The sequence below is a fragment of the Tursiops truncatus genome, chromosome 4 (assembly GCF_011762595.2).
Source record: "Tursiops truncatus isolate mTurTru1 chromosome 4, mTurTru1.mat.Y, whole genome shotgun sequence".
In the NCBI taxonomy this organism is placed as follows: domain Eukaryota; kingdom Metazoa; phylum Chordata; class Mammalia; order Artiodactyla; family Delphinidae; genus Tursiops; species Tursiops truncatus.
Genome location: NC_047037.1, coordinates 135,078,730 through 135,094,753, shown reverse-complemented (window position 1 = coordinate 135,094,753; position 16,024 = coordinate 135,078,730). Strand labels below are relative to the sequence as shown.

Here is a 16,024-nt window from a genome sequence, read left to right as displayed (position 1 = left end):
ACTAACACCTTCCAACGGGAGCCCCTGGTCTCCCTGCCCAGCCTCCCTATCACATCCTTTCAGCTTCTCAAGCCAAAAACCTTGCAGAAACCTGCAAGTCATGCTGGACTCCTCTTTTCCCCTTATATCCCACATCCGCTCCGCGAACAAAGCCTGTTAGCAACACCTTCAACGTACATTCAGAATCCAAACACGTCCCTGCTGGCCCATCTACGTTACAGCAACAGCTCCTAAATGGTCTCCCTGCTTCTGCCCGGCCCCACCCAGTAGAGCAGCTGGAAATGGTTCTAGCACCTAAAAGGGAAGCCAGGTTGTGGCACTCTGCCGGGCAGCCGCCCCCAGCTCAGGGGCCACTGTCAGACTCCAGCTTTAAAGGACCGACACGATCAGACGTCCTCCCCACCCCTTTCCTCTGCAGCCTCGTTTCCTACACTGTCCCCATCCCTCGCCTGCTCTGTGGCAACCTCCCTGGCCTCAGACACACCAGAGCCTCTGGGCTTGGTCAAACGGCATCGTCTCAGCAACCCTCACCCTCCCTTCCCTTCTTCACGGTTCCCACAGCACTCATCACCACCTAACAACACGTCTATTTTATCATCCAGCTTCCCCCATCCCCACCAGAATGAGGGCACGGGCTTGTCCATTTTGCTCTCTGCTGCACCCTGGCACCTACTGGCACATTTTAGGCACTCAGATGGCCACTGAAAGAATGAATGGCTAATGCTTTCAAAGCTCCTTAAAGGAAGATTCAACTGTACTCAATAACCTGGGTTGGGTTAAAATGATTAAACATTTCTGAAAGTTTTTCAGGTACACTGAAACAAAGCCTGTTTCACAGAATACCTCAATGCTCAAGAACTGCACTTTCCAAGTTTATAATTTTACCTACCTCAAAATATACATGTTCCTAAATAAATGGAAAGACATTCTGTGTTCATGGATTAGAAGACAATACTGTTAATACGGCAATACTCCCCAAGGTGATCTACAGAATCAATGCAATCCCTATCAAAATCCCACTTGGCTTTTTTGCAGAAATTGACAAGCTGATCCTAAAATTCATATGGAATTTCAAGGAATCCAGAACAATTCTAAAAAAAAACAACAAAGTTGAAGGACCCTTACTTCCCCACTTCAAAACTTACTACAAAGCTACAATAATCAAAATGTGTGGTATTGGCATAAGGATAAACATATAAATCAATGAAAAAAATGAAAGTCCAGAATTAAATCCATCTCTCTATAGTTAATTGGGATTCCAAGACCCTTCAAAAGAACAGTCTCTTCAACAGATGGCTCTGCACACGCAAAACAACTGGATTTCCACACACAAAAGAATGAAGTTGGAGCCCCACCTCACGCCATGTACAAAAATTAACTCAGTCAGAATGGCCATCATCAAAAAGTCTACAAACAATAAATGCTGGACAGGGTGTAGAGCACAGGGAACCCTCTTGCGCTGTTGGTGGGAATGTAAATTGGTACAGCCACTATGGAGGACAGTATGGAGGTTCATTAAAAAACTAAAAATATGACCCATATGACCCAGCAATCCCACTCTTGGGCATATATCCAGAGAAAAGCATAATTCGAAAAGACACATGCAAAAACAGGGGGTGGGGGACTTCCCTGGAGGTCTAGTGGTTAAGACTGTTCTCTCCAATGCAGGGGGCACGGTTTTGATCCCTGGTCGGGCAACTAAGATCCTGCATGCCACACAGCGTGGCCAGAAAAAAAAAAAAAGAAAAGATACAGGCACTGAAATGTTCACTGAAGCACTAGCTACAATAGCCAAGACAATGGAAGCAACCTAAATGTCCACTGACAAAGGAATGGATAAAGAAAATGTGGTACATATATACAATGGAATATCAGCTGTAAAAAAAGAATGAAATAATACCATTTTCAGCAACATGGATGGACCTAGAGATTATCATACTAATGAAGTAAGTCAGACAGAGAAAGACAAATATCATATGATATCACTTATATGTGGAATCTTAAAAAAAATGATACAAATGAACTTAATTACACAGAGAAACAGACTCAGACTTCAAAAACAAACTGATGGTTACCAAAGGGGAAAGGTGGGGGGAGGGATAAATCAGGAGTTTGGGATTAACATATACACACTACTATATATAAACAGATAATCAACAAGGACGTACTGTATAGCACAGGGAACTCTACTCAATAATCTGAAATAACCTATATGGGAAAAGAATCTAAAAAAGAATGGATATATGTATAACTGAATCACTTTGCTATGCACCTGAAACCAATGCAACATTGTAAATCAACTATACTCTAATATAAAATAAAAAATTAAATTTAAAGAAAATGTTTCCAGAACATCAGAATGCATGCACATGCCCCAAACCCACCCCCCTTCCATCCCAGAGATATCCAATACCCCTGGTTGTATGGGTTATTGTGTTTATCATGTATTTTTTAGAAGTTTTGGCACATACGTTGTTTGTATTTCCCAATGGTAGATTGTTTAATTTTACATGTTTGAATTGCATGTGTGCTATGAGTTAATTTTATCCTTATTACATACTTGATATTCATCTATGAAAAACAAAATACAAAAACAAAACACAAATTAAAATGAAGCAAAGACCTAAATGTAAGAATTAAAACTATAAAACTCTTAGAAGAAAACACGGGTAAATCTCCATGATCTTGGACTTGGCAATGGTTTCTTAGATATTCACCAAAAGTACAAGCAACAGAAGAAAAAACGGAAAAATTGGACTTCATCAAAAATTTAAAAATTTTGTGCATCAAAAGACACTATCGGGCTTCCCTGGTGGCGCAGTGGCTGAGAGTCCGCCTGCCGATGCAGGGGACACGGGTTCGTGCCCCGATCTGGGAAGATCCCACATGCCGCGGAGCGGCTAGGCCCGTGAGTCATGGCCGCTGAGCCCGCGCGTCCGGAGTCTGTGCTCCGCAACGGGAGAGGCCACAGGAGACAGAGGCCCGCATACCGCAAAAAAAAAAAAAAAAAAAAAAAATGAAAAGACTGCCTAAACAATGGGAAAAAAAAAATCTGCAAATCATATATCCAGTAAAGGACCAGTACCCAGAATGTATTGATATAAGGAACTCTTACAAATCACAACAAAAAGACAAATAGCATAGTTAAAAAATGGACGTAACATTTGAATAGGAATTTCTCCAAGGAAGATATACAAATGGCCAATAAGAAAATGAAATGATACTCAAAATTTTAGTCATTAGGGAAATGCAAGTCAAAACCACAAAATACCACTTCATACCCACTAGGATAGCTATCATCAAAAAAAAAAAACCCTGAGGGCTTCCCTGGTGGCACAGTGGTTGAGAGTCCGCCTGCCGATGCAGGGGACACGGGTTCGTTTGCCGGTCCGGGAAGATCCCACATGCCGTGAAGCGGCTGGGCCCGTGAGCCATGGCCGCTGAGCCTGCGCATCTGGAGCCTGTGCTCCGCAACGGGAGAGGCCACAACGGTGAGAGGTCCGTGTACCACACAAAAAAAACAAAAAACCTGAAAATAAGTGTTACTGAGATTGAGAAGAAATTGGAGCCTTCATACATTGCTGGTGGGCATGTAAAATGGGGCAGTCACTGAGGAAAACAGTTTGGTGGTTCCTCAATAAGTTTACTATAGAATGACCACATGACTGAGTAATTCTACTCCTAGGTATAGACCTGGAAGAAATGAAAATAGTGTTCAAACAAAAACTTGTATATGAATATCCATACAGTACTAGTCACACGAGCCAACAGGTAGAAACCCAACTGATGAATGGATAAACAAAATGTGGTCTGTCATACAATGGAACATGATTCAGCCATAAAAAGCAATGAAGTACTGATACACAGTACAACGTGCATGAACCTTGGAAACGTGCTAAGTGAAAGAAGCCCAACACAAAATATCACATCATTGTACCAGTCCTTTTGTATGAAATATTCACAGACACAGGAAGTAGATTAGTGGCTGCCAGGGACAGGGGAAGGGGAGCAACGGAGAGGGTTTCCTTTGGGGTGGTGAAAATGTCCTAGAACTAGATAGTGGTGATGGTCGCACAGCATCATGAATGTACTAAAAGCCATTTAACCACACACTTTAAAATGGCTGAACGGTAAATTTTATGTTACATGAATTTTAACTCAACAAAAAACATAATGAACACACCCCCCTCTCCCCAAAAGTATGCTGTTTTTAGATTCCAGGAGAGTCAAGTACTAAAACAGAGAAACACCTAGAAGAACCCGAACCTGTCCAAGTCCCATTCCAGGGCTTCTCGCTTTCCCCTGAAAAGGCAACCCACCTTCGTTTAAGACAGTGAATGCTACCTTCAGCTAGAAAAAGTCCTGAGTCAGAGCTCTACAGCCAAAGCACTCTCAAGCCCTTATTTGCTGTTTTATTACACGTCTCCACCCCAGCCAGCACCAGCCGTGATGTTCACATGTTGTAAATACACTTTGCAGAGACCGTGCAGTTTCCCGGCCACTGCCTGTAATAACTGCCTATCTCCTCTTTGCCATCTGTGGGTGCTGATAGCTGCTTTCAGGAGGTTGGTGCTGGACGGCTGCCCAGGCGCTGCCCCCGTCGTCAGGCTGCTCGCATTCTCACTCCCCCTACCCTGGTCTCTTGAAGAGGTAAACGGACAGATTCTTTCTCTTTAGTGAGGTTTGTTATAGAGTCCCCTGGTGTGTGTTACCTGGGGAATGGGGACCTCCCAGACTAGGCTGGACATCTCCCAGCTCCCATATGGCACTCGGGCTCCAAAGTCAGGTATCACAGCCAGGAGCCCTGGCCAGACAGTAACGGAGCCAGGCACAGCCTCTTCGAGCCCAGGTATCTTCTTCCTACAGGTCACAGTGGTCGTCTGAGTGTTTGAGCATCACTGTGTCACCCTCCTTCTGGGCAGGATGGAAAAATACAATGGTCCCCATCCACAGAACGCGAGGTCAAGACCACATGCGACCAGTTTTGGTTTTCTCAGACGCAACCCCTTTTCCCTTGTCCAAACACATGCACAATTTCGGACAGATTTCTGTAATTATTTCATCCTTTATTCTTCTAGGAGTTACCAGTCTGCAGTAAAATGGTGAAAAAAGTAGACTGGAGAAGAAAAAGCCATAAAGACCCTAAGCAGTACACGAAGGACAATTCATCTTTGAATAACTGGATAATTTACAAATTTATCTTGTTCAGACCTAAATATTGTTGAGAAAACAGACTGTTCAGCTCTTTTATCGACTATATCCACACTGCATGTCTATGCTCAGAAAAAAAAGGGCTGAAAGGGGAGGAACGTACACCAATAGGTTAATAGTGGGTAACTCTGGGTGACAGAATTATCGGTGGTTCTTCTTATCTAATGGCTGTAATCAGCATGTAGTGTAATATTAAAAAGACAAGTCCTTGAAATAATAAAAGGACAGCTGTGTCCCTGCCTCCCTGCAATCCAAACACTCCCTGCCCCACATACCTTGTTGAGCTTGCCCAGTGAGGATATGAGATCTGCCCATTCGCTGGAGGACTCAAAATTTCTTAAAGCCTTTTCAATCACAGAAGAGTAATTTCTGTATCTGTAATCATTCAATAGCTCCTGCTCTTCTGGGTCCATTCTCGCAGCAGAGAAGGTATCTAAGAGGGAATCAGTGAATAAACAAATGAGGCAGCTCTTCGAGGATGAAAAGCGTTCCCAGCCCAGAGTCCCAGGGGACACACGGCCACAAACGTTCCTATGCACAAACGTGCTGGGCGATCCAACTCAAATATTTAGCAAGGCTCCTGAGCCAGGCACGATGGCAGATAAAAGATAAACGGTTCCGGCCCTCCTGGACTCCGAGGGAGACGAATGGACAGAGCAGAAAGAAGTAAAACGCTAGAGTTCCACTCAATGGACAAAAGGAATTCTAGGGGCCAAGTCACAAAGTGGCTAACTGCATGTTGTTGCTGACTGGCAATTCTCAACGCAGGCGGTCCCCCCCAGCATGGGGCATTTACAAGACCTAAGGAAAAGCAGATCTATCGTCTTCATTGAACAGTTGGTTTAGCAATCCAATCCTCTACAACTAGACTCGGAGAGAGGATTGGAAATATTCTACAAGAAAACCAGGAGGAAAAAAAAGGACCTAAGGGTGAAGCGTCTGACAGCAGTGGTGTCAGAAACCCACCGCGTGCCTGTTCATTTACTAAGTGCCAATTATCTGCCAGGCCCCCGACAGCTCTATGCCCCTGGGTGAGGAGTCTGCGCGGAGGTGTGTCACACCAGGGCCCAAGCAGTCATCATTTTATTCTGGCCCTTGTATATTCTTTGATCGATTCTTTCTTTTTTTTTTTTCCCCCTGTGGATAGATGCATTCATTATATATGAACCACTGCAGCTACTGCAAAGCCTGAGACGTCGACTACCTGAGCCCGATGCCAACAGCAACCATTTCCTTTTCTTCTCATCCCCAATGTGACAAAAGGAAACATGAGATGCTGCAGATTTGCCTTTTCGAAAACATCCACCATTTATACATTATAACATATAGAAATACACGCTTAAGTTTTGTTTTTACTCCTTCATTTAAAAAAAAAAAAAATCTGAAGGTCAAGCCATCAGTCTATTCAAACAAGTTACAGCTCTGAAAAGCACTCCACAAGGCGTGGAAATGTCAAATCGTTCTCTTGTCGCCCAGCTCCATACTCCAATGTTTTCTCAAAAGTGATGCCTTAGGGTTTCCACTTGCCTCCCTTCTCTAGTCTCCATCTGATTAAGATCTATTTAAAGTGTGGCAGGCACCCACACCAAATTCCTTGCCCCCTTTTCCACACTAAGAGAACCCTCATTTTGCTCAGGGCGGCACTATAGTTCCCAGCCTCCCTTACAGCTAGGTGGCCGTATGACAGTGCTGGACAAATAGAACTGCTGGTGGGGGACTCTTCTGGCCTGTTGTCCTCCACCTTTCCCCTTCTTTCTGCCCGAAACAAAGGTTTGATGCTGGAGCTGAAGCCACATTTTGCAACCACGAGGAAAGAGCCGTCTTTAAGGCACGACTTCCCTGCATAAGTGGAAGGACAGAGCAGTTGAGGCCCCAGATGGCTTTAAGAAGGTCCCATACCAACCCTCGACACTCTGCCCCTGGACTTACTGTTTTCTGCACATAAGAGCTAATTTGTTTAAGCCGCCGTTCAATCAAGTTTTCTGTTACTCACAACCAAACACAATCCTGTTTGATTTATGAACCTAAGTAATATCTCACTAGGACGTGGTCTGAAAGGAGAGAGAAATACGGAGCAATGGTGACATGATTAAATCCCCTGAGCTGGAGTTAGTTGGCTAACCGAGCTGCATGTAGCCAGTCAAATAAAAAGCCAGATATCGCAGACGGAAGAAACTGAACTGCAGGGACAACGTGATGTTTAACCCTCAATCTTTCATTTATTGGCCACAGTGAGGTTGTAAGACTCCCACGATATCCTCTACTTCGCTTTCCGATTGCTCTGGGCCCATTGCGGTCTTCTTAAGGCCAACACAACTTTCAAGTTGCCAGCGTCAGTGGACCCTGTTTCCTCATTCACCTCTCAGGAGGACGGTGCAGCAGGCCACTTCCTCCTTCTCCAAACAGCCTCCTGTCTGCCCACACTCCTCTGGCCCACCGACATCTCTGCTGTACCTTCTCTGCAGGCCCATCCTCCTCTACACGACTGCCAAATGTTGGCATTCCCAGGCACCAAGCTTGGGCCTTCTCTCTCTCTCCACCCTCAATGATCTCTCCATTCCTTTAACTAACAAATACCATCTTCATGCTCATGACCCACAGATTTATAACCTCCCGAACCTCCCCCTCCAAGGCCCAAATTCATGCAAGTGTTTCCCTGACTTCTCCACCCAGATATGGCACGCGTGTCTCAAGCCAGGTGCATCCCAAACTAGACACTCAAGTGTCCGTCAACAAAACGTGGTCTAGCCACACGATGGCACGCTCTTCAGCAATGAGAAGGAACAGAGTCCTGAAACATGTGACGGGGTGGATGAACCTGGAAATTACAAGCTTAGTGGAAGAAGCCAGTCATAAAAGGCCACATATTATATGATTCCATCTATATGAAATGCCCAGAATAGGCCAATCTGTAGAGATGCAAGTAGATTAGACAGTGGTTGCCTAGGGTGGGGAGTACGAACAGGGGAGTATCTGCAAATGGGCACAAGGGTTCTTTTGGGGGGTAATGGAAATGTGCTAAAATTAGATTATGGTGATGTTTGCACACCTCTGTAAATTTACTAAAAATCACTGAACAGTATATTTCAATGAATGAATTTTATGGTCTGTAAATTATACCTCAATAACACTGTTTTTGAAAAACCCTCTTTGTTTCTTCTTTTCCAATATAGTTTATTACAGGATATGGAATATAGATCCCGGTGTTATACAGTAGGACCTTATTGTTTATCCATTCTATATATAATAGTTTGCATCTGCTAATCCCAAACTCCCACCCCATCCCTCCCCTACCTCCCCTCCCCCTTGGCAACCACAAGTCTGATCTCTATGTCTGTGAGTCTGTTTCTGTTTCGTAGATAAGTTCATTTGTGTCATATTTTAGGTTCCACATAGAAGTGATATCATATAGTATTTGTCTCTTTCTGACTTACTTCACTTAGTATGATAATCTCTGGGTCCATCCATGTTGCTAAAAATGGCATTATTTCACTCTTTTCTATGGCTGCGTAATATTCCATTGCATGTATATACACCATATCTTCTTTATACATTCATCCGTCAGTGGACATTTAAGTTGCTTCCATGTTTAAAAAACCCTCTACTCTTGATTCTATCTGCTCAACCTGCTCCTTCTCCAGTCTTCTTTTCCTCAGAAAGTGGCCCCGCCATCTATGGGAACTTCAACGTCGTCCTGGACTCTTCCTTCTCTTCACCTGTCACATTCAACCCAAGTCCCGTTGGCTCTTCTTCCAAAATACCCGTGGACTCTCCACTGTGCAAGCCACCTTTCTCCTGCAAGCCTGCTGCAGAAGCTTCCTAAGGGTTCTCCTTCACTCTTGCCCCTCTCCAGTGTACTTTCACACAGCACTCCAAGTCCTCTTAAAACATAAAGCACTTCCCCACCATGTTTAAACTCTTCCCATTAAGCCTACAGTAAGTCCACACTCCCCCAACCCCACTCTGTGGCCTACAAGTCTCCACCTGACTCTCCTCAAGGCACTCTGCTTGTCCTAAGACAACTCATTCTACCACAGAGCCTTTGCACATGCTGGGCCTCTCTGCAAAAATATACTGTGCTACGCATAGGCACACAGTAAGATCGCCTGCTCATTCTTGGAAAGGCCTGCCCCTTTTTCTGAAATAACAGCCTTCATACTTTTTGAAAATATCAAGGATGGTAAGGAGCGGTGTAGTTTGTTTTGCCAAGTAAAGAGATAAGACATTAGTACATCCCTACAGTCCATAAGTTTTTTTTTTTTTAATTCCAGGAAATGTACAGGTCTGAAATCCCGTGTCTCTGAACCACTGCAATACTCCATGCAGTCTGTTCACTGTATTAGGTGTCTACGCACTGGAGAAAGAAACATGAACAAGGCAGGGTTCTACTCTCACAGTTAAGAGCCTAATAAAAGAGGAAATACCTAAACATGTAATTTCAATTTAATGCGGCACAGTGATGGAGGGTGGGCTGATGTAACAGAGTCATGCTGGCAAGAAGGGCAGAGGAAGCCCAGCTACCAGCAGAGACGTCCTCAAAGTCCACAGGTGTGGGCACTTGTTAGCAGGAAGAGAGCCTTGTCAGCGATAACATGTGTTTAGGAGGGGAGGTGGCAGAGGGGTACCACTGCTCACGGTTAGGAAGGCGTCAGCCAGGTAAGAGCAGGTAACTGGAGCAGTTCAATGTTATGGTTGGCTATAAGAAGAAAGTATGATTCAATGTAACTAACAGCACTGGTGAGAAGTTTGGAAATATGCAAGCTCTTTTATTTCAAAATATGGGGCACTTGATACTATGCTAGTAAGCGAGTCTTCTTGGGGGGGCTTGACAAATCCATCATTTCTGCATGTATTTCTCTCATGCAACACACAAGAGTCCTAAGAGATGGGTATTATCAGCCTCCAGATGAGGATACTGGGAATCAGGCACTCCAGAAAATTGCTGGGGTCACATAGCAAGCAACTGGCAGAATTAGGATTCCAGCTCAGGCCAGCCAGGTGCCACAGAGCCTCGACTACATTAAGCTACAGGTAAAATTAATAGCGCAGCCCTTATAGACCTCTTTTGACAATGTTTTTGCAATCTACTCTGGATACCTTTTCTGTGAGAGACTCAATAGCTCAGTAAGACTGATAGAGTTCTGCAGCCTCCTAACAATTACACCCAAAGGAGTAGTCGTATAAACAGGCGTATCAGACCAGATGAATCCGCCAGAAAATGGAAAATGTCAGCTGGGGATCTCTCACCTTAACCATTCTTAATTTCTTAGGAAAACAAGTTGGAGTGAAAAATCAACTGTCTAGATCCAAAAGAAGTTAGTATTAAAGATGTTTACACGAAGGACCGTTTCTGAGTTAAATGAAAACATAGGTGAGTGAACATAGGTCAGAGTCACCCTCCCATGAGCCAGAACACTTACCAGTGTTATCCTCAGTCACAGCACAGAAACACTCATCTGCAAGTGGTTTAATCAAGTAGGGCACATGATTTTGAATCGGGTCTTTCAGAGTGGTAATTAAATTGAGGTGGCAAAAATGTAAGACACATAATGGGAGAAAGCCTTGGGGGGAGAGGAGCGCCTCCACTGCCTTACCAAAATATGCTGCAAAGATTCTCCCAAGTGTAGGGCAGCTGTCCCAGGTTAGGGAAACACCTGAGGGTAACAGACTCCATAAGCAGCGGCACTGAGTTGGTAAAAGACCATCCAGGAAGGCAGCAGCTGGCAATCCTGCAAGACGGAGGGGCCAGGCGGCTGAGCGCGCACTACGGCTGGGATCCCTTCTCCTGCGGACAGTCGGGAAGACTTGGGGGGTCTTCCCTTAACAGGAAAGCCTTCAACTTATAAAGGTCTCGATCCCTAGCCCTGCTCCCCGACCAGGACCTCGAGCAAACAAAGCCGCGGCTTCGGCATCCGCCGGCCGCGGTGAGGGGCGCCCGGGCCGTGACCCACCTGACCTCTACCTGCCGGACGAGAGGCCACGCCGGGCACGGCCGCTCTTCCTTCGCTGCGGGGAGCCGGGGGAACCGGGAGGGGACCCCGCTTAGCCTCCCGGGCTGTCCCTTGCGGGGCCGGGGCCGGAGCCCACGCCCACTAGCGGCCTCGCTAGGGCCGCCCCCGCACTGCAGCAGTGAGCGCCGGCGGGCCCCGGCCGCGCTCGGGGGAGCCACCTGCACACCAGGCCCGCCTCCAAGGCGCCGCCCGAACCCTGTGCACCCGGAGAGGAAGCACCTGCCGCTCACGGACCCGCAAGAGGAGACGCCCCGGCTCCCTCAGCTTCGCCTGGCGGCCGAAGGCTCCGGCCTGACTTACCGGCGGCGGCGGCCTTTCTCAGCGGGCGCGCCCACGGGAGGCGCGGAGGAGCTGAGCTGGACGCCAAGGGTTAAACGATCGGCAGCTGCGGCGCGGCCGGCAGCCGGAACGGCGGAGGAAGCGCAGCTCCAGAGCCGCAGCGGCCGCGGCTCCAGGACACTAGGCGGGCCGGGGGGACGGATCTTAGACGCTTGGGGGCGGGGACAAGGGCGGGCCCTCGGTGCGTGGGGAGGAGCCTAGAAGGGCTGGGCCGGGAGGCGGGCCCTTGGCTTATAGGGGCGCGGCCAAAGGTGGGGCTTCTCTGCGGACGGGGCGAGGCAGGGCGGAGAGGCGGGCCCTCGGCGCGTGGGGGGCGTGGCTAAGGGAGAGCGCTCGGTGAGTGGGACAGAGGCCGGGGAGTGTCCTCGACGCTCGGGGCAGGGCCCGGAAGACGGGCCCTTGGCTTGCGGGGCGGGACCAGGAGGCGGTACCTCGGCTGGCGGGGTGGGTCCCGGGGGCGGGTCCTCAGCGCGCGGGGGCGGGTCCTGAACGCGGACTCCAGAGCGCAGGGCTTCCGCCTCAAGTCTCCCGCAGCTTCCCGGCGGCGGGCGTCGCTCTCAGCGAGAACAACTAGCTCCTGCCCTCGCCGCGGGTCTGCTTCTGGGGAGACATCGCACAGGTTGGGGGGAGGTTTGGCTCCGCCTCTCATCTGGGCCTTCCCCCGACACACCCAAATGGAAGGGGACGTCGGTCGGTGAATCAGCCGGCCCAAAGAGAGGTTTGGAGTTACAGACAAGGAGAACCGATGGACCCGAGAAAGGTGGGCTCCATGGCACTTGGCCATCGGGACTACACCCAAACTCTCGGGGAGGAAGCGAAATGAACCCTTCTGTACACGCTCGGGCCGCTGGAGGTTTGGGGACCCTGGTAAGGTGCGCCGGCCCCACAGGCCGCACTCTTCCGACCCTTGGCATCTGAGAAGGTGAGGTGGATAATTCCTGGAATGAGCTTCTTAATGTGGGCTCTGGCTCAGAAAGGAGACCTCACATCAAGTCTAAAGAGCATTCATGTTTCCAGATAAACTCTAACCCCTTCCTGTCATCCTCAGGAGCCTTCGGACCTGGACAGTCCAGATGCACCCAACCTGGTCTGACAGCTGCAGAGCGAGAAGCACCTGATGACGGGACTCAGGCACGTTTCACCTGAGCATCCTGATTGCACCGGCTCAGGCTCCCAGCCAACCAAAACAGTGGCACCTGTTGATTGAGGTTGCGATTTCTATGGAAGCCTCTAACAATTTAAACCCTCACTGTGCCCTGGGAATCTTCAGACCTAGTTTGGGGCTCATAAATGCTAGGCCATCCATGAAAGAGTTTGGGGGGGTGGGAGTGGGGAGTCCATGAACACGCTGAAATTGTGTAGAATATTTTGGGTTTATGTATGTTTCTGGAGAAAGAGTATAGAGTGTATCAGATTCCCGAGGGGATCTATCACCTCCCCCCAAACATCAAGAATGTTTTAATAGTTTGGGATGCTGGACCTCTCACCAGCCAGGCTTCTGATTCTGATTCCATCTCCACCCAATTGGCATATACCAAGTGTCCCAGATGTAAATCCGCTAATGGTCAATTATAGGAATGGTCTTAAAGTAAAAACAGAAGAAAACTAAAGGATTGAGCATTTGCAAGACAAAGAATTAATTTCATGAAAATTGATTTCCTAATGAAGATGCGATAAGCTCCATCTTTACAAAAACAAAGTTGACAAACAGGTGTTTCTTTTTTTTTAGGTTTCTCAAATCCTAGCCACACTGCACATGGCATTGAACTAACAGAGATAAAAGAACTGCTTATACCCACCATTAAGGAGAGAGAATCAGTTTGTGCCAAAACCACCATGTACAACTTTGTCCTAGTGCATTTATATAAAATAAAACACTTCCCTTATAGTTAGGTCACCTAGCTCTGAAGAATGCCAGGTGTGTGGGAGGTTAATATAAATTAACTTTGACAAATAAGGGTAGTGTAAACCCTTAAAAGAACTCCATTTATAATCAGGATTATATGTAAATGTACAGCACTAAGATTTAAAAGTTTATTCTTACAAGGATCTGTTTACTTGGGTCAAGCTGTCTTGTCACCCTTGATGTACTGAGCTGTGTTCATCTGTTTAAGACATGTAAATAACATAGGTTCCTTGCATAATAATAAACTAATTAGGGCACTTCAAATTTAATTTAAATCAGAATTTTACCCCTTTTGAGAGTGAAGAAAGCACTGTAAATCAGAGGAAATGGGTCAGGCTGGCCCACCTATCAGGAAGATTGGCCCAGGGAAACTCATTCTGAGTTTCCGTGTGCAGATACTGGTGACCCTCCAAGCCCGTCTCTTCTCCACCCATCTTCGTAGAAATCTTGCATAGTTCTGAAGTTGATGCTGTTCCCACTTTGTGGTTGACTTGCAGTAAGGAGTAAACCTTTGTCAGGATCGTCATTATCACCTGCTTTGATCTCCACTGTATCACTGTTTGGGCTCTTGGGCTGTCACAATCCTGTTACAGTTCAGTAGGTGAGGGCAAAGTCTACAGACCAGGTGAGGGCAAAGTCTACAGACCAGGTGAGGGCAAAGTCTACAGACCAGGTGAGGGCAAAGTCTACAGACCAGGTGAGGGCAAAGTCGTCTACAGACCAGGTGAGGGCAAAGTCTACAGACCAGGTGAGGGCAAAGTCTACAGACCAGGTGAGGGCAAAGTCGTCTACAGACCAGGTGAGGGCAAAGTCTACAGACCAGGTGAGGGCAAAGTCTACAGACCAGGTGAGGGCAAAGTCGTCTACAGACCAGGTGAGGGCAAAGTCGTCTACAGACCAGGTGAGGGCAAAGTCTACAGACCAGGTGAGGGCAAAGTCTACAGACCAGGTGAGGGCAAAGTCGTCTACAGACCAGGTGAGGGCAAAGTCTACAGACCAGGTGAGGGCAAAGTCTACAGACCAGGTGAGGGCAAAGTCGTCTACAGACCAGGTGAGGGCAAAGTCTACAGACCAGGTCTAAAGCTGATGCTTGTGTGGGTTTCCCACACGGGTGTCAACCTAGAAGCGTATATCGCAGAGAAGCTGATGTGGATGGGATCTCGGCACCATTTGGTGCCTAAAAACACGTATGAGATAATCCATTTAAAATATGCCACTTTAGGGAATTCCCTGGCAGTCCAGTAGTTAGGACTCCACACTTTCACTGCAGAGGGTGCAGGTTCGATCCCTGGTTGGGGAACTAAGATCCCACATGCCGTGTGGCACGGCCAAATAAATAAATAATAAAATATGCCACTTTAAGACCGTATTTCATGTATCTACTTTATGGAAAAGTTCACACAGAGGCTGGTCTGGGGATCTAATAACCATATGGCTTACAAATCCCTTAGATTCAATGTATCATCTTCCTTAATTTTTACACCAAGGGAGTTGCCTGTGGTCTTTACACTCGTCATAGTGAAGCTGGATGTACCAAGTGCTAGAGGCACCAAGGAAGTTTTCTGTCAGACAGTCCTGGATACAATTCGGACTCTTGGCTCTTAGCTGTGTGATCTTGAATAAGTTAATCAGCCTCTCCAAGCCTTTATTTCCTCACTTGAAAAAATGACATTAATCCCTACCTCAAAGGACTGTTGTGAGAATTATGTAAAACAATGTCAGGGGCTTCCCTGGTGGCACAGTGGTTGAGAGTCCGCCTGCCGATGCAGGGGACACGGGTTCATGCCCCGGTCCGGGAGGATCCCACATGCCGCGGAGCGGCTGGGCCTGTGAGCCACGGCCACTGAGCCTGCGTGTCCGGAGTCTGTGCTCCGCAACGGGAGAGGCCACAACAGTGAGAGGCCCGCGTACGGCAAAAAAAAAAATAAAACAATGTCAGGAAAGTATTAAGCGTGACATATGGACTAGCACGCCATGGGTTCTCACTTCATGATATTTTTGCCTTTACAGCATACTATGAAACGTTTTCATGCACTTCTGTTCGTTAGATTCCTTTTGGTTGCAAGCAACAGTAAGTCACTTCAGACCAGCTTAAGGAAAAGGGAAACTTCTTTAAAGGATACAAGAGTTTCTTAGAGCATCTCTTAGAACCTAGGATCTCAGGGATGGTCTGAAACTGGGGAATGGATGCCACTGTGAGAAGAGGGGCCATCTCTCTTTGGGCCACGCTGTAGCTGCTTTTCTTTATCTTTTTTTTTTTTTTTTGCGGTACGCGGGCCTCTAGCTGTTGTGGCCTCTCCCGTTGCGGAGCACAGGCTCCGGACGCGCAGGCTCAGCGGCCATGGCTCACGGGCCCAGCCGCACCGCGCCATGTAGGATCTTCCCGGACCGGGGCACGAACCCGTGTCCCCTGCATTGGCAGGCAGACTCAACCACTGCGACACCAGGGAAGCCCCCTGTTGCATTTTTGTTGTTTGGCTACCCATTCCTTCTGAAGTCTTGACTCCCTTGCAAACTTTCTTTGCAAGTATATTTCTTGTCTTTTGTAAGAACCTTT

General features: G+C 47.3%; 1 protein-coding gene and 1 long non-coding RNA gene across 7 annotated transcripts in view; one reads left to right on the top strand and one right to left on the bottom strand.

The window, feature by feature from the left end:
• The window catches only part of DOP1B (DOP1 leucine zipper like protein B), a 107,015-nt gene extending 95,322 nt beyond the window's left edge, over window positions 1-11,693 (bottom strand). For 3 of the 5 annotated variants that reach the window (XM_033856043.2, XM_033856044.2, XM_073804485.1), the window contains exons 1-2: window positions 11,523-11,688; window positions 5,487-5,644 (exon numbers count right to left, since the gene is read on the bottom strand). In XM_033856043.2, coding sequence (XP_033711934.1) covers window positions 5,487-5,624 — 138 coding nt within the window. In that variant the 5' untranslated portion in view covers window positions 5,625-5,644; window positions 11,523-11,688. Of the gene's footprint in view, window positions 1-5,486; window positions 5,645-11,522 lie in introns of all 5 variants that reach the window. The other 2 variants (XR_004526447.2, XM_033856045.2) reach the window with 2 other exon arrangements.
• A 339-nt stretch (window positions 11,694-12,032) lies between these two features.
• LOC109547855 (uncharacterized) lies at window positions 12,033-15,286 on the top strand. 2 transcript variants are annotated; one of them, XR_012331607.1, is made up of 3 exons: window positions 12,033-12,483; window positions 12,610-14,491; window positions 14,543-15,286. It is a non-coding gene; the product is annotated as an uncharacterized lncRNA (long non-coding RNA). The 2 variants fall into 2 exon arrangements; XR_012331606.1 differs by having other exon boundaries at window positions 12,037-12,483; window positions 12,610-14,116; window positions 14,165-15,286.
• Window positions 15,287-16,024: the final 738 nt, after the last annotated feature.